We start from the raw sequence: 21,746 nt of genomic DNA, 5'->3' as shown, positions 1-21,746 counted from the left end.
ATTTCCAAATGGCCCCCTCAAGGATTGAACTCACAACCCAGGGTTTAGCAGGCCAGTGCTCAAACCACTGAGCTATCCTGGGCCTGGGCTCTATGGGGCACCATGGTCCAGTGTGTCCTGCCTCTGGCTCTGTACAGCCGCTGGCGGTGCCCTACTCACCCCCCTCTAACCGAAGGCCTTTGTTTGGTGGCTCATTTTTATAATTCTTCGCCACTTCGCCTCAACCCGCAGTGTCCGCACCTGGCAGCTCTGCGCCATAGGGCTGCCCCCCAGCCCGTGCCCCTCGGCTCCCCTGGGAAGAAATATGCCACCGCCCCCTCCAATGGTAATGGCACATCCCCGTTGCCTAGGGGCAAAGGTCAGCCAGCTGCAGCAACTTCCGGAAAGTAGGAAGTGTGTAGTGGTGACCCGGAGCTAGTAGCCTTGTAAACAGGAAGTGAGGTGTAAAGAACCCGGAATTCGAATGCTTGGAAACAGGAAGTGACATAAACCAGAAGTGGCGTGTAGACAAGCAGGAAGTGGGCTGTAAATTACCCGGAAGTAGTGCGGAATGGACCCCAACTTGTGGGTAATGACCCGGAAGCACAGTGGCGCCAACCCCGGAAGCTTCGCGTCGCGCCGGTGCCATTTTGCGTCTCCATGGGCTCCTCGAAGAAGCACCGGGAGCGGGGGGAGACCGGGGGCCCTGGGGGCTCTGAGGAGCAGCAGCAACCACCGCAACAACTTCAGCCGGCGCCCGCCGCCCCCTCGTCCTCGTCCCGGCATCGGGAGCACAAGAAGCACAAGCACCGGAGCGGCGGGTCCGGCGAGCGGCGGGGGAAGCGCAGCCGGAGCCGCGGGGAGCGGAGCAGCCGGCGGAGTGGGGGAGAGGAGGCGGCCTCGGCGGCCCGGGGTAGCCATGGCCGGGCTGGGGACAGGGGCGCCCAGGAGGCTGAGGGGACCAGGCGGATCAAGCGGGAGAAGCGCGACGAGGGATACGAGGCAGGTCAGAGCCCGGGGGGTGGTATGAGGGGAGGGACCCGGGGGGCTGAGCGGGAGGCTCTAGGACGAGCGGCCCGAGAGCCAGAGAAGAGTTTGAGGGGAGAGGACCGGGGTTCGGGGAAGGGGTCCAAAGGGAGAAGGTGGGAGTCAGAGGCGGAGTCACTGGTGGCTAAGAGTGGAAGGGCTGAGGAGGTCAGAGGGAAAGGAATGTGGGGGTGTCCTGTGGGGTGCCCTGTGGGGTAGTCTATGGGAGTGGGGTGTGGCTATGAGATATGGAGGGAGAGGGGCTATGGTGATATGGAGTCTGTGCGGTCGAGGGGGAGGGATTGGTGTGGCTAATGAGGTAAGGGAATGGACAGAGTTTATTAGGTTTTATTAGTGCTCTGGGGTGGCAGGGGTCTTTGGATGTTTAGAGGTGGTTATGGGGGGGTGTTGGGTTGACTATGAGGGTTTATGGTGGGGATTGGCTGCTAGCGGAGAAGTTATGGGGGTCAGGTGTTGGGAAGGGGCTAGGTGAGGGATCAGAGTGCGTGTTTGTCCTTCTGTGTTGTGGCACTGGGTCATTAACTTTAGAGGTCAGAGGGCATGAATTTTTTATGGGGTAGAGATGTGGAGTTATAGTCTCTGATGGGTGAGGGAGATATGACACGTCTCATGGGTTGGAGGAGGCAGAAGCTGCAGGTGCTGTCCTGGAGGAGGTGGTGGGGGATGAGGTTTAGGGAAGGCATGACTTGCTGATTTATTGGGTGGTGGGGGGTGTTTGATGGAGAAGGGGCATGAAAGATCAGAGTAAAGCAAGGAGTAAGCTCATCACCTGTCCTGGGGAGTGAGCATGCATGTGTTTGTAATTGCTCATAAAGGGGTTCTGAAAGGTTTTTGGAGCAGATGAGCTCAGGATAGACCTTTTGTGAAGGGACTTCCTTGGTTGATCATGAGACATCTATGTATAAAGTGCCCCGAAAAGGTGTCTTAATACATAACTCTATACGATAACTGTGTGGCCTGTGATCTGGATAGACACACTTTCTGGCTACATCTGTCTAGCACCCTGTTTTATGGTACCATATTCTGTCATGACATGGTATCTAGCCATTGACCTCACTGACACTCCACAATAGTGCGAGCTGGAGTCTGTTCTGTTTCATCGACAGAATAACTAGCTTGGCTCCCTCTGTGGGATCTTTATTCCAGCTGATGGGCAAAGCCAAAGGAACCAAGTTAAATTTTCAGGTCCCTGTAAGGGGTGTGTGTGTTCACAGCACTTTTCGCTATAAAAAGCATATCTTAGCTGGGTGGTGGTCTTTGGCATGTGCTAAGCAGGAAGTCAGACCAGTTGGTCAGAGTGGACCCTTCTGGCCTTAAAATCTATGAAAACGAGGTCTGTTACTTTTGTCTTGTTTACAAACATCTCCCTGACTTATCTCTAAACAGCTGCCAGCTCAAAGGCTAGCTCGGGGGATGCTTCTCTCAGCATTGAAGAGACCAAGTAAGTGAGATGCTATATCTAATGTAATTACGTGCTCACCCTCCCCACCACTTCTCATTGTGTCTGAGCACCAAATGCATTTATTCCATCCTGTGAGGTTGGACGATACTTTTATCCCCGTTTTACAGGTGGGGAAACTGAGACCCTGAAAGGGTAAGTGGCATTAATTTTGTGTGTGGGAAATGTGGGGTCTGTAATTTATTTCTCTAATTAGTTGGTGCTGAAAATGCAGAGGCCCCCCTGGCTCTTTTTGGGATCTGGAAAGAAATGAATGGGGAGTTGGTCTGAGATTCACAAAGATGACTCTGAATCTGAAATCTTCACAGCCCATCAGACATTGCTTAGGGCATGACCAAGGCTCTGCCATCCTGTCTGTCATGCCGTTTGCTGGAATGTTTACCTTGTTGTGTTTCTGTAATCTTTTTTTATGAGGGAAGGCAGCATGGCCTAGTGGGCAGGACACTGGACTAGAAACTTGGGAGATCTTGGGTTGCCTTGGCAGGAGTTAAAGCTCCTGCCAGCAGAGCTCTCAAGGTCACTGGATACATAGCTTTCCGACTGTCAAGGTGCAGTCCGTAGGGAAGGCATAGTGGATTTGTATGCCTAATTTCCTCTAATGAGAACTCAGCAGCCATGCCTCAGCCTTGGATTTTATCACTTGTGTTCCAGTAGTGCCCAGGAACCACAGTCATGAACCAAGACCACATTGTGCTAGCCAGTGTGCAAACATAGAAGAAAGCTTAGGTACTTATCTGCCTCCCCCAATTCCTGTAGCTTCCTAATCATTGATAGATATATCCTCACAACTCCCCTGTGAGGTGGTGAAGTGCTATTATCCCCGTTTTACAGATGGACTGATTTTTCCGATGTCACACAGGACGGGGATGGAATTGAACCCAGGTGTCCTTAGTCCCACACTAATGCCTGAACCACTGGAGAATCTTTTCTCTGTGCTCTAAATGAGTCCTGCTCTTGTAGGATCTGTGTATTTCTGATGGTTATGCCACATAACCCCATCTTTCTTTCTATCTGCAGTAAACTCCGAGCTAAACTTGGGCTGAAGCCTTTGGAAGTCAATACCATCAAAAAGGGTAAGTTTGGCTTTCACCTTAATTAAAACAAAAACCCAAACCTTGTGTTTGGTCTGAAACCACTTTGTACTTGTTAAGGCTTTAACATCCCTTTGTAGGAATGGCACAAAAATGTGGGGTCTCTGGTATTTTGCTATCTTAGTGTTCCCCCGCTTTGATGTGTTGTGGTTGGGGTTTTTGCTGGAGGGTCCTTGTTCCTGTGCCCCACTCTTCATCTCTCATCAGTTCCCTGCCATCGCAGGGCCTGTGGGTATTGGGGTTGCCCAAGTCTCTCCTGTTCCCTGCAAGGGGCACATAAGTGTCTTCTGAGGACTGAAATGTTTTGGTGTAACAAGTCACTGGGTTCAATATAGGGGTATTTGGCTGAAATTCTCTGACATGTGCCTTACAGGAGGCCAGACTAGATGACTAATGGTCCCTTCTGGCCTTAAACTTTCTGAACTCATTAAATATTTTTTTCTTAGGCTCTTTGTATTGCAGTAGCACCCAAGAAGCCCCAGTTACAGACCAAGACTGCATTGTGCTGGGCGCTGTACAAACACTGTTTTTGTGTGTACTTATCTGGCCCCTATCTCTGTAGCATTTGAGCCCCTCAGCCTTTAATGTGTTTATCCACAGAGCTCCCTGGAGTGGTAGACAATACTAATACCGTGTTGTACAGATGAAGAAATGAAAGACAGAGGCCATGTCTGTGCTAGGAGCACTATACCACTATAAGAATATCTGTATACTATGCCGGTGAAGCATGTGACTGAGTAGTTAGTACTGGCTTTGCTCAGGTTGAGTAACCTTATTCCCACAAAGCAAAACTCCTCAAAGTGCAGATTTTCTGTATAGCTACACCTACACTAGAGGCGGGCAGTTGTCTGCTCTGCTCTTGTCAGTCACACCTAATCTGACCCCTGGCTGACAGAAGTCTGTAGTGTAGATGTGAAGTCTGTAGTGTAGACATGGCCTAAGTGATTTGTCTGGGGTCACACAGGGAGTCTGTGACACAGCAGGGACTCGAACCTGGGTCTGTCCTGCAAGATGAGGGCTGGCTGGAAGTCTCTCCAGATTCCATCTGAATTCTCCTCTTCATCCAGGCAGCAAGATGCTCTGGTTGGGCTGTTCAGAAGCACTCAGTGTTGGCCTGACAACCCCCCATGGAAGCCCATAGGAGCAGGATTAAGGCAGTGCTCAGTGGTTCTGAAAATTCTGCCCTCTGTCAGCTGAGGTCCCTGGGGACTCCATCCCGGCATGCATTTCTGCACTAGGCATGGTGGCAGGGCAAACAGAACTGGAGGGTGTAGGAGGGCTCAGTGGCTATAGCGCCCCTTCCTAGTAGAGAAGAGCAGGTCTTGGCGGTGGTGTTTATGGAGGCTGCTGGACACAGACAGACCCCGTGGTTCTCCTGGTCTCTCCGATGCCTAGGCTGTGCTGTGTGGCGTCACCACACAGTGTCTGCCTACGGACTGTCCTGGGCCAAGCACGCTGAAACATGCCGACACCCTGCTGAGCAGTCGGTTAGAGCATGGTGGTCTCCTTCCTCCTCTGGACCCAACGCCTGCCAGTTCCCACTGCTGCTCCTTCCACAGGGAGCAGGGCTCTGGCCCTGGCCAAGGGGAAGAGACATCAGGTCCATCCCATGATCAGATGTGGTAAGACTCCTCCCATGCCCTCTCCCAGCTGATCAAGGCACTCAGTTGATCCCTGTGCTGTTCTTTTCTCCTGCCAAGCACTAACAGGAGGAATGCAAGTGGCGAGGGGGGCAGTAACATACTTGCCTGACTCCTCCTGCTGCAGCTCCTCTGTCTTGTGTGTTTTCCTCTGCAGAAGTGGGCAGTAAGGAGGACCCTGTGGCAGCTGAGGTGATCAACCCCATTGTGCTGAAGCAGAGGGAGGAGATCCGGGAGAAGCTAGCAGCTGCTAAGGAGAAGCGGCTCCTCAACCAGAAATTAGGGTAAACCCCCACCCTATTTGCTTTGTATGTACTTGGTCCCATTACTGTTGAGTGTGATGCAGTGTCAGCACCCACTGCTCATTGCTCTGACCCCAAGCTTTATACAAATATAAGGATGTAACTGTTAGGCAACAAGGATTGAATCTGGGATGTCTGGCTCTAACAGCCTGAGCTAATGACTACTTTGCTCAAGATGTGTCATTGAGTAAGGCACACATTTTTACTAGTGAGGATAATTAACCCTTGGAACAACTGACCAAGAGCTATGGTGGGTTCTCTGTCACTGGCTGTCTTTTTCTAAGAGATCTGCTCTAGTTCAAGTAGGAGTTACATCAGGGCAGTCCTATGGCCTGTGTTATACTGTGGTCAGACTAGATGATTCCATACTAGGGCCCTTCTGGCCGGAAGTAGCCTGCAGAACTCATTATCATGGGATATTAAGGTTGAGAATTTAGCTGGATTCCAAACGGAATTGGATGTTTCTATGGAGAAGAAGAGTATTCAGTGTAGTTAATATAGTCAGTTCTGGAATGGGGAAACTGAGTCACTGGGTAGCTCCAGTGACTGACTTAAGGTCACACAAGAAGTCTGGTAGAGTTGCGAATGGAACCCAGGTCTCCCAAGTCCTGGGCTAGTGCCCTGACAACTGAACCATCCTTTCCTTCTCTCCCTCTTCCATCCCTCTCTAAAACATGGGTCTGCATTGACCAGTATTTGAACCCAGATCTCCTATGGGGCAGACACAAGAATTCTACCACTGAACTACCAGTGCTTTTCCTGAGGACAGGAAAGACATTTGAGCTCCTGGTCATTTCAAGGATCCAGAGGGCTCCAAGGAGGATGAGGCGGTGGTGGGGAGCTCTCCAAGGCAGAACAGCCTTCTTTCCTGCTAGCTTCTTCCTCTGTTTCCCCGCTTTCAGGAAAATCAAGTCTCTGGGAGAGGATGACCCCTGGCTGGATGACACCGCTGCCTGGATCGAGAGGAGCCGGAAACTGCAGGTTGAGAAGGAGCTGGCTGAGAAGAGGGTTAGTGTAGTCCTGGAGTCTCAGGAGCTTCTGGGCTGCATGGGTGCCTCGTTGGGAACACTAGCACTATGTGTGACATGTACCCAGCTGCCCTTGTCTTCAATCCAGTAGTAAAGCATGTTCCATCCCTGTCCCAGCAGTTGGTGCCATCTGCCCTGCTCTCAGCTGTGCCAGCTCTTGGGTTGCCGCTGCAATAAGGAACTAAGGCTGTAATTCGCCGCATGTGGCAGAGTGTTGCATGGTGGTTGGTATTCTGGGCCGGCTGATGCGAGAGCATACGTTTGCTGGCCTGGGACTGCATGCAAGGGGGTGTTGTGTTGGACTGGGGCTGTGCTGATGGCTTGTTGTATGCTTTGGAAGTAATACTCTTCAGCTTAGCCAGCTCCTATTGAGCTATGAGCTTGCTACAGAGGTTGGAAGGTGTAGACAGCAGCCAGACTTAGCCCTTGTGTTGTTTAGGTGTATTATGGTAGTGCCTACAGACCCCAGCCAGGAGGGAGGCATCATGCCAGGCACTGTGCAGGTCCCCAAACAATATCAAGGAACCAGACATAGAGAAAGTGATAGGGTACAAATGGATTAAATGGCAAGGTTGGGCCAGGAGTTCTGGTTCTCTCCCCCATGCATGCCTGTTCTGACTACTAGACCATGTTCAGTGGGTAATAGAAACCAGGAGTTCTAATGCCTTGCACCCCAGCTCTAACCGTTAGACTCTACACCCTCCCAGTGCTGGGAACGTATATGGCCTGGCTCCCAGCCCTTCCCCCAACTTTTGGCCACTAGACCAAGTTTTTGAGGGTCAGGCCTGGTGGGGCTGGGAGCAGGGCTGCAGCTTGTGGGGTGGCGGACAGGGCTAAGTGGGCTGACGCTGGGCGTGGGGCTGGAGCCAGGAACAGGACTGAGCTGGGAGCGGAGCCGCAGTTGGGCTGTGGTGGGGGCCAGCAGCTGGGCCCGTGGTCAGGTGTGTCTCTGTTCCTGGCCTTGCCCCCACCCTCAGCCCTCGGAACCGAGCTGTGGCCGAGGCTGGGGGCTGTTCCAGGGCTGGAATCAGAGCTGCGCCAAGGCTGGGGATGGGAGCCGGGGATGCGGCTCTGGGTGGGACTGAAGCAGAATGGGGAGGGGCTGGGTGGTGCTCCCTCCCTGCCCCTGTGGGGGCTGGCCCACGCCCAGCCGCTCCCACCAGGATGGTTCTCCACACCCCTCTAGGGGGGCGCGCCCCACACTTTGAGGAGCTCTGCATTAGACCCTATATCTTAATACGTCCTATATGACTGTGATTAATTTTAAAAGCATCAGAATTGTTTCTATTTTGTTAAATTCAGGCTAAACTCCTTGAAGAGATGGACCAGGAATTCGGCATCAGCAGTCTTGTGGAAGAGGAGTTTGGGCAGAAGAAGAAGGTGAGAGCAACCTGGAGGTCCTGGCAGAGTGCAAATACCTCAGCAGTACCTAGGGACCAACAACGACCAGGGCCCCATTGTACTAGACCCTGTACAAACAGTCCCTGCCCCAAGGATCGTACATGCTAAATGGTGGGGACAGATACAGCTGGGGGAAAGGTGTAGTATGCAGAAGCAGAGTGAACAATGCCATGGCCACAAACCGCATGATAGCTGTTCCTGGGAGGGGAAAGGAAATGGGGAGAGGGGGCAGGGTAGGGAGGGTATGAGGGGAAGCTGTGAAGCAAGTCTGAAGTGAAGAGACAGAAGGGAGCAGGGTGGAGCAAACCCCAGTCAGTGCAGGGCAGAGAAGTTCCTTCAGATCAGTACAAAATAGTGTACTATTTTGCTCCTTCCAGTTTCAGTCTCTGGCTGGCTTCTCCCTGCAGTTTCTTGCTCTATAGCGTATGTGGCTGATGGGTGGGGAGTGCTGCATGGATCCTAGTGCCCCCAGAAAGAGAAGGGGTCTCCTGCACACCTCTGGAGTGTGCTGGCAAGGAGGGCTGGCCATGTTTGCTTATTGAAATGCAGTAGTATTGATGTCTCCATTTTCACAATGGCTTTCCCGGAGACTATCCAGGACTCCATGTGCTATGGCACTGATCCATGCCAGAGTTGCTCCCTTACCTCAATGCGACTCTGTTGATTTCACTAGTGTTGCAGTTACTCTCTAGCGTGAACTGGGCCATGAGTGCTACAGTGGTGGCTTCCCCATGCAGCCTGGCGTTGCTCTAGGGTAGAAACTGAAGGTCCCCCACTTCCAGGCATCTGATCTGAAACCTGCATCTCTAGCCTCTGTACAAAGCTGAAACCATACAATGCTTGGCTGCTGGATCTTGTGTCCAGTTCTGGTGTGCACCAATCCAGAAGGACATTGATAAACCAGGGAGGGTGCAGAGAAGAGCCACGAGCATTATTAAAGGATTGGAAACTGCCTTAGAGTGAGACACACCAGAAGCTCAATCAAGTTAACTTAACAAAAAGAAGGTTATCAGTAGCCATTTGATCCCAGTCTGTAAGGACCTACATAGGAGACAGAAATTTGTCTGCTAGTTTGAAGAGCTCTCCATTATCAAAGATTTGACAAGAGCGAATGGCTGGAGGCTGAAGCTAGACAAATTCAGACTGGAAATAAGCACATTTTTCCCAGTGAGAGGAGGTAACCGTTGGAAGAATTTCCCAAGGGCTGTGGTGCATTCTCCATCTGTTAGGGTTCCCTCCCCGCTCTGAACTCTAGGGTGCAGATGTGGGGACCCACATGAAAGCCCCCTAAGCTTATTTCTACTAGCTTAGGTTAAAAACTTCTCCAAGGCACAAATCCTTTGTCCTTGGACGGTACGCTGCCACCACCAAGTGATTTAGACAAAAAATCAGGGAAAGGGCCACTTGGAATTCCTGTTTTCCCCCAAAATATCTCCCCAAGCCCTACACCCCTTCCTGGGAAGGCTTGAGAATAATATACCAACCAAATAGGTAAACCAGATTCTTAAAAAACAGAACTTTATTATAAAGAAAAAAAAAAAGTAAAAGATGCACCTCTGTAAAATCAGGATGGAAGGTAACTTTACAGGGCAATCAGATTCAAACACAGAGGATTCCCCTCTAGGTAAAACTTTTAAAGTTACAAAAAACAGGGATAAACCTCTCGCTTAATACAGGGGAAAATTCACAACTTGAAAACAAAAGGTAATCTAACATGTCCTGGGAGGAGGAATTTTCTGACCTGGTGCTTCTCTGCTTCCCAAGAGAACAAAAAACAAAGAGCGCAACACCCCCCATCTCACCCCCCGCCCCCACCGATTTGAAAGTATCTTCTTTCCCCATTGGTCTTTTTGGTCAGGTGCCAACCAGGTTATTAGAGCTTCTTAACCCCTTACAGGTAAGGAGGAATTCTAGGCTACCCTTAGCTGTATGGTTATGAAACCATCACTGGCAATTTTTATATCAAGGTTGGATGTTTTTCTAGTATATCTGCTCCGATTCAACCAGGAATTAATTCAGGGCTGTCGTATGGCCTGTGTTGCATGGGAGGTCAGACAACATGATCACAGTGACCTCTTCTGGCTCTGTAATCTCTCTAATGACTCTACTGCCCTCTGGGGGACGGGTGGCTGTGCCTGAGTTCTGGCTTGGCATTCATGCCTTCTCCTCCCAAGCTGACTTCCTTCAGCCTGATGCCTCCTGTTCGATTTTCCTCTATCTCCAGGATCACTACAGCTCCCGGGATCTGCAGGGCCTGACGGTGGAACACACCATTGATTCGTTTGAGGAAGGAAAGACCGTTATTCTGACCCTCAAAGACAAAGGTAACCAAAGGGACTTCCCTTGCACCCCTCAGCATGGGAGTGGGGTAATGATTATTCTGGTGGAGAGCAGGGCTGCCTGTATTGAGACAACATGGCTACCACTAGGGCTTTCCCCACTCCCTGCTCCCCTGCTATAAAATCTGAATTTATTTTCTGACCTGTCTGTATAAATCCCTAGGGGGGGGGGGAAAGCTGTTAGTGGAATTGCTCACAAGTTCTACACACAGATTATGTACTGGTAGAACTGTGTGTGTGTGATATATCAACCAATACAGTTACACTGGGTGCTGCACAGATCCTACCCTCAAGTAATCCCTGCCTCAGAGAGCTCACAGTCTAAACAGGCAAAGGATGGGAGGGGGAACTGAGGCACAGAGAGGCCCTTGCCCAAGGTCACCTGGCGGGGAATAGAACCCAAATCTCCAACTCACAATCCAGCACCCTCCCCTCTAGGCTGCACTGCCTCTATTCACTGAATGGAGATAATGGTGGATATTCTGGAATCTGGGCAGCACGGGGCAGGTTTTGTACAGGTTTCAGAAGGCAGAACTCCATCAAACTCAGTGTTACACCCACTGTGAAAGAAGCCCTTTGACTGGGGAATGCATTTATTAGCATACTGCCTGCCCTCAGTACAGCAGGCCCTGAGCCACTAATGATTCGCTGCAGTTTCCCATAATCATATTGGAAGTGGGAGGGAGGGTGGCCTAGGGGATAGAGCAGGATGACCGAAAAAAGTCAGGGGTTATTTAGACAGGCAGCTCTCTGGGGCTGGGACTGTCTTTTTGTTCTGTTTGTATAGTACCTAGCACAAGGGGTCCTGGTCCGTGACTAGAGCTCCTGGGCACTACCATGGGTGCTGCCACTGACTGAACTCTGGCAAGTCACTTAGATGTGATGGGGCTCTGTTTCCCTCTTTGGAGCCTCTCTGGGGCGTGGTGGGGGATTAAATGCCAGATGTAAAGCATCTTGCAAAGCTAGAGGAGAGGGAAGTCCTCTTGTTTCTGCTGGCCAACTGAAGCCCTTGAACGCAGCGGGCAATGAATAGATTGACAGTCCGTGGTCGTTAGCTACAGTGCTGGGAGCACTGTGGCTGGGGCTGAGCCAGGGCTGTATGGTAACCCAGTGGTGATGGTATCTTGTCTCCCAGGTGTCCTTCAGGAGGAGGACGATGTCCTGGTGAACGTCAATATAGTGGACAAGGAGAAAGCTAAGAAGAATGTGGAACTGCGGAAGAAGAAGCCGGAGTACAGGCCCTATGAGGAGGAGGAGAGTGTGGATGACATGGCGATTGTAAGAGCAGCACAGGATACAAGGGCAGGCTGCACTGGTTCTCAGGCCTCCTCCTGTAGTTTAAAATGGGCCCAGGTTCCTCGGTGGGGGTGTGTGTGTGTGTGCGTGCGCGCCCATGTGCTTGGAGTCACTGGGCTAAAGGTAGCCGTGAAATGTGGTCATAGGTGACCTAGATTCCCAAAGCAACCTCCTTTAATCAAGCAACTAGCAAACCCCCTGTGATTGGTGGCTGTGACTTAACACTGTTCTCTAACCTCCTTCAATCCAGGCCCAGGGGCATCAGTGTTCTTGGGTTACAGCAGTACGGTGGTTTTAAACGGCCATGCCGTTAGCGTGCAGAGCATTTCCTGGCCTGCCTGGGAAGACTCCTTCATGTAGGTTAGTCCGAGCACTGACCTACTCAGTGGGTGTATTCCTGGCTGGCAACGGAGGCCGGGACTATGGACTAGCTTTGTCCATAGGGATTGCAGTTCAAAACCTGATCCTGAGAGGTGTGGAGAATCTGCCTGGAGTGGGGAAGGGCATTATAGTCGGTGCTGTGACTCATTTCTCTGCCCAACAGTGCGGTGCGGGGGCTCATTTCTCTGCCCAACAGTGCGGTGCGGGGGCTCCCACTGCAGGCTCTGTGACCTGCCTCATAGCTGAAATCTGGGGGTGGGGGGGCCCTGGTGGTGGCAGGCAATGCTCCAGACGTGGAATAATCTAAATAGTGCTCTCTTAATGGCTTCAAATTCAGACTGATGCCTTACTGGGAGAGGCTTTCGCCAAATGCCAGGTATTGGGTTAAATACAGGGGGAAATGGATGAAACTGTCTGGCCTGTGATAGACAGGAGTCAGAGTAGATGCTCTAATGGTCCCTTCAGGCCTTAAACTCTATAGATCTATGAAAAGTGGAGAGGTGCCATGGTTTGTTTAAGCGGGAGGTGGGTTGTTTGTGGGATTGGAGGTGGTGTAGCTAACCAGACCAAGGAAGGCAGAGAACATGAACTGGAGCGTGGGAGGGAGTTAGAGAAAACAGCCAATCAGCAGGGGGCAGGGCATATTGAGTGAAAGCCCGAACGAGCAGTGGTGGGGAAGACATGGGCAGCTCATGAGCCGCAAACCTGTTGTTCTGATTCCCGTCTTGCATCCCTGCTGGAATGCCTTATGCTGCCTGACCCTGGAAGGTCTCTGTGCTGGAGGCTCACGTGCTGTCTCTCCCCCAGTACAAACACAAGAATGTCCTGTCTAAGTATGATGAGGAGATCGAAGGGGAGAAGAAGAAATCCTTCAAGCTGGACTCGGGCGGCATGGCAGATGGCTCATGGGAGCGGGAGCTGCAGCAGGTTCGCGATAGTCTGCGCAGCCAGGCCCAGAGCCTAGACATGCCTGGTCTGCACCTGGCCTCAGAGTACTTCACCCCAGAGGAGATGGTAAGGAGGCCTCCTGCAGTAGCACCTGCTACTCGTTTATTCCGGGATCCAGGTCCCTATTGCAGTAGTGGGATGTGGGGCAAGCCAGGCTCTGACTTGGTCCACCTAATCCTCTCTCTAGTTGCCAGGCTGATGGGCTTTGCCAGGCGCTCAGGGTCCAGCTGATGGCCAGATTTGGGATCGGGAAGGAATTAGACCAAGGTCAGATTGGCAGGGACCGTAGGGGTTTTCACCTCCCTCTGCAGCATGGGGCAGAGGTCATCTGCTGGGCATGTCTTACCTCATCTATTCCCTGCTGCTGCAGGGGCCTGTACTAGATGATCTTTAAACTCTGTGAAACTGTGGCTAATGCTATTATGTCTGTTACAATAGCGCTTGGAGGGGGATTGTCTTGGGTGCTGCAAAGCACCCCCTGACTGAGATCAGGACCCCACTGTGCACCAGGCAATGCACAGAGCCCCCAAACTGAGACAGGACCCCTCCCATGCACAGAGAGACAGTCCCTGCCCCAGAGAGCTCAGTCTGATTAGACAAAAGATGGGGCTGAGGCATAGAGGAAATGGGACTGACCCCAAGGTTAGTGGCAGAGCTGGGAATAGAGCCCAGGAGTCCTGGCTCCCAATCCCATGATAGTGCTGCCTCTCATATACAGAGAATGTTTGCAAAGGGGTGTTGGATTCTTACCTTGTCTTACAAGAGGGGGAGAGATAGCTCAGTGGTTTGAGCTTTGGCCTGCTAAACCCAGGGTTGTGAGTTCAATCCTTGAGGGGGCCATTTAGGGATATGGGGCAAAAGTTGGGGATTGGTCCTGCTTTGAGCAGGGGGTTGGACTAGATGACCTCCTGAGGTCCCTTCCAACCCTGATATTCTGAAGACCAGACTACCTGTGGACTGGTGGGACTGGAGTGGAGCGCTGGGCTCTAGCCACCCCCTGGCCTGGTGTGTTAAAGACAGTGCCTTGTCCCAGTTGCTCGTGTGTGTATTAGGGAGTGGCACTGTGGGGCATGCGCCTGGACTTGTGGTTCTAGGTACAGATGCTGGGGGCGTGGAGCCACAGGTGCTCCTGGGTAGATGTGTGAGGGGGTGGTTGGCAAGGTGCTGGGCCCTGGGTGCTCATGGGGATTGCAGACAAGGTGCTACACACCAGGTCAGGACCATGCTGTGTGGATGAGGGATAGAGGCTGTGCCTCACTGACCCGTTTGGTCTCTCCCATGCAGAACATCACCTTCAAGAAGACCAAACGGCGGGTGAAGAAGCTGCGGAAGAAGGAGAAGCCAGTGAAAGCTGATGATCTGCTGCCCCTGGGCAATGAGACAAAGCAGAGCGACTTTGGCTCCCGGTAACCGGGGGGGGGCAGGGGAGTCCAGTCCTGTGGGTGGAGAGACCAAGAGGGCTGTGCGGGATTGGTTCATGTGCTAACCAAGTTCTCTCTTCCCCACAGGTTAAGGGGCCGAGGGAGGAGGGCTCACAGGAAGAAGGAGGAGGAGGAGGAAGGGGACATGGAAGAGATTGTGAACCAGCCTGCAGACCTGCCATCCCAGTCGGATGACACCCGGGTAGAGAACATGGAAATCAGCAGCGATGGTGAGGGGCTGGGACCCAGGACTCCAGGGTTCTTTCCCCTGCTCTAGGAGGAGAGTGGGGTCTAGTGGGTTAGAGGAGTTTTTCTCAACTGGTCTGTGGACTGATGCCAGTCCCTGAGATCTCCCTGACAGTTTAGGAAGGCAGCATAGCCAGTCTCTGGTATCAAAGTTGAGAAGCACTGGGTTAGTGTGTCGGGCCCTGGAGCCTGGTTCTTACCCAGCAGCCTCCAGTGGCTGGCCTGATGCTCCCCGCAGGACCCCACCCTGCTGAAGCAAAGGCCCTTGGGATGCTCGTTGCTGTTGTTGACTCCATGCCCCTATGTTTCTTTCCCCGCAGAGGAGGCTGAGAAAGTGCCCAAATCCCCAGTTGCCTTGGAGGAGGACGAGGCGGAGCAGGAGCTGCAGAAGCAGCTGGAGAAGGGCCGTAAGCTCCGGCAGATGCAGCAACTGAAGGAGAGTGGGGAGAAGGTGAGGAGGCCTGGTCCACAGGTGGAATCAGGGTGCGGGGCTTTGATGATGGTCTGGGAGGCCATCTGAGTGTTACTGTCATAACCATATGGAATAGAATGGAATCAGAGAGAGAGACCAGGAATCCTGGCTCCTAATGTGGGCCCCCTGACTGGAGACTACTCCCCTCCCAGAGCTGGGCTGGGAACCTAGGAATCATTAACCCTGTGACAGGTTTCGTTGGTCCTCCTAGCCTTTAAGGGGCGATGGAGGGCTATGGTCCCACTGGCAGGCCTTAGTCACACCTTTCGGGCACTGGGGAATTAGCGGGAAAGGAGCGCTGGCACGAGTCTGCAGCGCGCCCCTCAGGCTGGTTGGCCGGGCTAGGGGAACGCAGGCCCACCCAGCTCCACTGCGTTCCAGCCCAGGGCCCTGACAGTGGCGGGGGCTGAAGGTCCCGCTGCTCGGTCAGCGGGGGGCCATCCGCGCCCGCTGACCAAACACCCCCACCCCACGGTGCAGTTCTGCCCCCGGGCTACTTCCTCCCCGGTCTCTCAAGTGGGTCTCTCCGGTCCCTCCAGCTCGTCTGGGTATTCCGCTGCTGGCAGCTCCAGCTCCCCCTCTGTGTCGGACTCAGCTGGCCCGGGCTACAGCTGGGCCCCTCCAGGTCCTCTGGGTACTCAGCGGCTGGCAGTCCTGGTCGCCACAGGCTTTCCTCCCGTTCAGGTTCCTCCTGGCCCAGGGCCTCCCCTGGATCGGCAGCAGGATCGCAAGGGAGCAGCCTGTGTCTGTCTCCCTCTCTGGTGCTCTCCTCACTGGGCAAAGGGCCCTGTCCTTTGTACTTCCTGTCCCACCCCTCCCCTTCCGGGGATTGGCATAAACTTGGTCTGGCCCCGCCCACTCAGGCTGAGAGGGTGGCTCTTTACCCTCTGGTTCGGAGGGAAGCCACCCTGGCTCCCTACAAATCCCTAGACCCCACTTCCCTCCTAGAGCCAGGGAGAGGATTCTGGGGTGACCCTGTTCTATGGATGGATGCATTTGGCCTCCATGCTCCTTGACTGAACCCGCCATCCCAGAAGGGAGCATGTGGTGCCCAGTCACACCCTTCCCCTGAGCACAGGTCCAGCTGCCCTGCTGGGGCTGCCCTGACTCTGGGGGCTCCTAGTGATCCTTGGTTCAGTGCGCAAGCCCCCAGCCTCATTAGCGCCCAGCTGCTGTCTAACCCAGCCCTCTTGCTCCTGAAGCAGGTCACTGAGATCGTCAAGAAACTGGAGACCCGCCGTAGCCGGGAGGACGACGAGGAGCTAGAGAGGAAAGGAGCGATAGTCTTCAATGCGACCTCGGAGTTCTGCCGCACACTGGGCGAGATCCCCACTTATGGGCTGGCCGGCAACCGCGAGGACCAGGAGGAGCTCATGGTGCGGCTTCCTGGGGATTCCTCCCCTTGCCCCAGAGTGGGCTGGGATGAAAGGAACCTGCCCTAGACAGAGGGGCATCAGCAGAACTAGCAGGAGCAGAGGGCTGTGGGTCAAAATTATGGGACACCGCCAGAGTGGGGTGGGGGAGAAGAGCCCAGGACGGTGATAGTAGCCGGCTGTGGGTTGAGACTGATCGGCACCAGCACAACTGGGTGGGTTCGGGGAGAGCCCAGGGCGGGGATAGTAATGGGTTGGGGGTTGATTCAGATATGTTGCCATGGTGCCTTATGGGAACTGTGATCCAGGTACGTCATGCTCCCATTTTCCTTTATGGGCTGGGCTTCCTGGACAGACTGAAGTTCCCATTCTACATCAGGGTCTTTCCTCTGGTGCAGAACAGCACTACATCGTGGGAGTTTTTGGCCATGGAGCGTCCTGGCATATGGAGTCTGACCTATAAAGGAAAATGGGCAAGTGAAACAACCAAACTACCACTCCCAGGAGGCACTGCGGTGGCAGAAGTGCTTCTGTTTTGGGGCTCTTTGGCCAGCCCTAGCTGGGAGCATGGAGCTGCATTGCATGTTGTGGCACATGTTCTGCAGTGATCCCAGCCCCACTAAGCCACCCAGCTGGGGGCCCCCATGCTGATGCCCCGGGTGGCCTCTCTTCTGCTTTCAGGACTTTGAAAGGGATGATGAGAGGTCAGGAAATGGAGGCTCAGACTCTGATGGTGAAGAAAACATCGGCTGGAGCACGGTCAACCTAGATGAGGAGAAACAGCAGCAGGATGTGAGTACAATTTGGGGAAGGGGTGTGTGGGCGGTGACAGGTGTCACTGCATTCATAGCTTCCCCGACATGCGTTTCCCTCCCCCCCCTCCAGTGAACACAATGAACCCTGCGGGGCTGTCAGTCAGGATTGAGGGGCACTGGCAGAGCTGTGGGAGGGGAGCCCAGGGCTGGCATAGCAGGGGACTCTTTAAACAGATGAGTCCAAAGCCCTGAACCCTGTCTTCCCCCTTTGCAGTTCTCAGCATCCTCTACCACCATCCTGGATGAGGAGCCCATAGTGAACCGGGGCCTAGCTGCTGCCCTCTTGCTTTGTCAGAACAAAGGTAAGTGGGGAGCTCAGGATGAGCCCCCTGTCCCAGAATCCTCTTGGGTTCCCATGCTTGCCTGCTGTGCTACATACAGATGACTGCTCCCTGTTCACAGCAGGGCCCAACTCCTCTCTGAAAACCCTCCCTGGTACTTAGTGACCGGAGTGAACTTTGTTTAAATTGTAGTAAGGCAAGATCTACAGAGATCGCAGCCCCTGTCATGCTGGGCGCTGTGCAGTCAATGAGGCAGTCCCCGACCTGGAGAGCTCAGCCTAAACAAAGGGTGGGAGGGTGTCACGGAGTCCCCGGGCGATGCTCTGGAACTGCTCCCTACTAAACCAGTCAGGACTCTGTGAAACCAGTGTCCTTTCTGTGAGCAGACTGTCTTCAGGACACACAGCTCACACAACTTCCACCTTCCTGGGTCTGACCTCGGAGCATTCAGCATCCTCTGCCCCTCCGTACGCTTCCCACCGCGAGTCCGCCAAGGCGGGGTCCTGGGGAAGCCAGAGGGTCCTGCACCCTAACTTCGCAGTCAGACATGACTCTCAGCCAGCCAGTAAAACAGAAGGTTTATTAGACGACAGGAACATGGTCTAAAACAGAGCTTGTAGGTGCAGAGAACAGGACCCCTCAGCTGGGTCCATTCTGGGGGGCAGTGAGCCAGACAACCAGGTCTGGCACTTCACTCCATATCCCCAGCCAGCCCCAAACTGAAACTATCTCCAGCCCCCCCTCCTCTGGGCTTTGTCCCTTTCCTGGGCCAGGAGGTCACCTGATTCCTTTGTTCTCCAACCCTTTAGCTCTCACCTTGCAGGGGGGAAGGGCCCAGGCCATCAGTTGCCAGGAAACAGGGTGTTGGCCATTCTCTGTGTCCAGACCCCTGCACATACCTGCCCTCTAGGGCTCTGCCATGATCATACACCCTTATCCCACCACCTAGATACTTAAGAACTGCACAGGGGAAACTGAGGCACCCCCACACTATTCAGAGGAAACATTAAGAACAGTCCCGTTTCGTCACCGAGTGGGACAGAGCCCCTGAGAGGGGAACTGAAGTGCCCAAGGTGTGTCAGAGCTAGGAATAGAGCCTAGGAGTCCTGAGTCCCAGTCTACTGCCCTGCCCACTAGGCCATGCTGCCCCTGAAAGCCCTTTCTCCCTGTGTGATCCAGCAGCTCTGAGATCTCTGGGGCTGGTGTTTATGGTGAGGGGGAAGCTTCCCAGAGCACTTACTGCCCCTGGGCAGGGCCTGATCCATGCCTCTTCTGCTCACTGCAGGCCTGCTGGAGACGACAGTGCAGAAAGTGGCCAGGGTGAAGGCGCCCAACAAGTCGCTACCCTCAGCCGTGTACTGCATTGAGGATAAGATGTAAGTGGCCTTGTGGGGCAGGCGAAGCCCCGGGGTAGATCATCAGTAGCTGAAATTGGATCTGCCACCTCTGGGTCTTGGCACCTGGGCCTCTTGCCTGAGTTAAAGCCCCACTGTGCTAGCCATGTCTGTAGCACTTGCCACCACAAGAGGGGCATGGAGTGGGTGCCATAAGATCTGTTGCCAGAATAGGTGTTGGCAGTGTCCTGCCCCATGGCTGGTTCCCCTAACCCCAGAAGGATGCCAACGGTCACGCAGCGGAGACTGGCAGCAAGGAGGCAGTTGTTGTGCTGGTGGTTTGGGTGATGTGGACACTGGTCATGCACTCCCAGTAACACCCATAACCCTTATTGTAGACCTGGGCCTAGGTCTCGTGCCACTGAAAGGCCGAGTGCCTAGGGATCATTAGTGGCCAGAGGGCTAAGAGCCCTGGTTTCGCATCTCATTCAAGACAGAAACCCCCTAGTGCTACGCTGGGGCAAGCACTGACTGCAAGGGGAGAGCGCCCTCTAGCATCACATTGGGATCAGCAGTGACTGCGCGGAGAGCAGCCATCCGCCCCGCCACTGAAATAACCTTCTGGGTTGGGCTCCCGCAGGGCCATTGATGACAAGTACAGCCGGCGGGAGGAGTACCGGGGCTTCACCCAGGACTTCAAGGAAAAGGATGGCTACAAGCCTGACGTCAAGATTGAATATGTGGATGAGACGGGTCGCAAGCTCACCCCAAAGGAGGTAGTGGGAAGGGACATGGGGGCGCCCGGGGTAGGGGGTGGGCAGTGCTGATGCATCCATGTCTTTCCCCTCCATTTCCCCCATGGGAAGCGGCTGTGATGGTGAAAAGAGGTTTTTTTCTCGGGGGGTGGGAGAGGGTTGGCTGGGAGCTGTGATAGTGAAGGGGGAGTTCTGTGGCGGGGATCCCTTGCTCTCCCTACTGTCACAGACAGATGGGGAAGGGCGCTGGGGGTTTCCCAGCCCTGGTACTGTGTGGAGCGGGTGGCAGGAGGCTCCTAGGTGGGGCTGTGTGACAATCAGTGCTGACCCCCACTCTGTGCACTTTGTCCCCAGGCGTTCCGGCAGCTCTCTCACCGCTTCCATGGGAAGGGCTCCGGGAAGATGAAGACAGAGAGGAGGATGAAGAAGCTGGACGAGGAGGCGGTGAGTGGGTGACATGACTGGAGTTCCCCATGGGCAGAGCCTGTAGGATGCTGAAAGAGGGGTGGGGGCAGGTCCAGCTTCATCCTGTTGGCCAAGCAGTCAGGCATGGATGGGAAACCTGAGGAGAGCCCAGGGGGACACAGGAGCAGCATAGGGTGGGTGCTCTCCCACTGTGGTCGGTGTTGGCTCCTGTGCCTGTGTGGCACTAAGGGGTGCTGTGCTGATTATTTGCAGTCATCAATGGTTGTGTTCTGGCCTCAGAGTCTGGCTGTTAAGCCTGGGGTCCTGGCCAAATCACTCTTCAGGTTAACCATCTCCTCTACTTCCCCCTGCTGTTTAAACTGGAATAGGGGAGTTCTTCCTTTGCTGTGTGAGGGACTGATAAGACCCTACACCTCCGTGGTGGCTGTGTCTCAGCACTGGGTGCAGGTGGGATGGGATGGGATGGGCTGTTAGCCTGGGATCACAGTTGAGTTGGTGAAAGTCTGCAAGGGGCTGTACTGACTCAGGCTCTCCTCTCTCTCAGCTGCTGAAGAAGATGAGCTCCAGCGACACGCCCCTGGGCACGGTAGCGCTGCTGCAGGAGAAGCAGAAGGCCCAGAAGACCCCCTACATTGTGCTAAGCGGCAGTGGCAAGAGCATGAATGCGTAAGTACCCTGTCCTCTCAGCCATCATAGGGTTGGTCTGTCTGACCTCCCCAGTGCTGGGAAGCCGGGGCCTGGGGCAGGTGGTCTGGAGGGGAGCATAGGACATGGTTCTCCCAAGTCTGGTGGGGCTAATATAGGAGTGCATGGCCTCTTTTGTAGCTGTAACCCCTGTTAGTGATGACCTCTTCCCCCTGGCCTGAGTGGTCCTGGTCCTTCACTCATGTCCCCTCTCTCATTGCTTCAACAGAAACACCATCACCAAGTGAGCTGCTAGCACTGATCCTGGAAGCAGATGCCGTCTGCCTGTCACTTCCTATCTGATCTGACCATGTGCATCCTGGGTTCTGATGGTGGGGAGTCTCTACTCTCCCGGGGGCAACGGTCCAGTCCTGCTCCACCCTCACCATGTACCTACAAGTTGTGAAGTCAAGGGGGGAGGACTTCCCATGGTAGTGCTTCCCTCTAGTGGCTTCCACCTCTCAGCATCTGCTGGGGTGGTGTCCCTCTGCCCCATGCCACAGAGGGGACTCCTGCCTGTGCCTAAGTAAGATGCTGGGGTGCAGTTAAACTCTCCCTTCAACTCTTGATGTCTTGGATGCAAGACAGGCTGACCTGCCCTCGCCCCCACAGGCGGGGGCAGGGCTGTGTATATAGTTAAGAAACTGTGACTCTTGGCACCAAAACCTTGTTTTTGTATTGATGTCAAACCAAATCACCCATTAAAAGCACCAATTCCTGTCTGGGAGCTGGGGCCTGTTCTTGCCCGTACGGAGATACTTGTTCCTAGGGTGTGGGTCTGTAAGCCTGGGGGACTGGACCTGGCTCTTGCTGTGTTTGTACAGCACCTAGCACCACCGAGCCCCGCCCCATGACTGAAGCTCCCAAGTACTACCCAGATCAACTTCCTAGTCCCAGGGAGGCCTGACCTGTCTCTGCAGAGCATCTGGTTCTATTGGACAGGGTGACTGTGCTGTACTGCTCACCAGCACTGCAGTGGGGGGGAGGAGTGTCTTGGCTGTGGCCTATCCATGTCCTGACCCAGGAGA

General features: G+C 54.0%; 1 protein-coding gene across 2 annotated transcripts; it reads left to right on the top strand.

The window, feature by feature from the left end:
- The first annotated feature begins 597 nt into the window (after positions 1 to 597).
- Positions 598 to 21,445, top strand: SART1 (spliceosome associated factor 1, recruiter of U4/U6.U5 tri-snRNP). 2 transcript variants are annotated; one of them, XM_073351692.2, is made up of 20 exons: positions 598 to 985; positions 2,413 to 2,467; positions 3,503 to 3,558; positions 5,374 to 5,500; positions 6,421 to 6,526; positions 7,849 to 7,926; positions 10,172 to 10,271; positions 11,422 to 11,564; positions 12,771 to 12,977; positions 14,196 to 14,317; positions 14,420 to 14,562; positions 14,899 to 15,029; positions 16,256 to 16,426; positions 17,105 to 17,215; positions 17,453 to 17,540; positions 18,805 to 18,895; positions 19,494 to 19,629; positions 19,963 to 20,052; positions 20,579 to 20,700; positions 20,948 to 21,445. In XM_073351692.2, the coding sequence occupies exons 1-20, from the start codon at positions 640 to 642 to the stop codon at positions 20,964 to 20,966; spliced, it is 2,442 nt and encodes an 813-aa protein (XP_073207793.1). In that variant the 5' UTR covers positions 598 to 639; the 3' UTR covers positions 20,967 to 21,445. The 2 variants fall into 2 exon arrangements, with proteins under 2 accessions (XP_073207793.1, XP_073207792.1); XM_073351691.2 differs by having other exon boundaries at positions 599 to 985; positions 16,253 to 16,426.
- Positions 21,446 to 21,746: the final 301 nt, after the last annotated feature.

The sequence above is a fragment of the Lepidochelys kempii genome, chromosome 7 (genome assembly GCF_965140285.1).
Source record: "Lepidochelys kempii isolate rLepKem1 chromosome 7, rLepKem1.hap1, whole genome shotgun sequence".
In the NCBI taxonomy this organism is placed as follows: Eukaryota; Metazoa; Chordata; order Testudines; family Cheloniidae; genus Lepidochelys; species Lepidochelys kempii.
Note: the sequence above shows the minus strand (reverse complement) of the source record. Positions and strands in the feature narration are given on the sequence as shown.

Bases quoted from the DNA above. Each gene is read 5' to 3' on its own strand.
- SART1 (XM_073351691.2), top strand. From the start codon at position 640: ATGGGCTCCTCGAAGAAGCACCGGGAGCGGGGGGAGACCGGGGGCCCT. The intron at 5,501-6,420 runs GTAAACCCCCAC...CCCCGCTTTCAG, and splicing joins CTCCTCAACCAGAAATTAGG to GAAAATCAAGTCTCTGGGAG. The intron at 14,318-14,419 runs GTAACCGGGGGG...TCTTCCCCACAG, and splicing joins CAGAGCGACTTTGGCTCCCG to GTTAAGGGGCCGAGGGAGGA.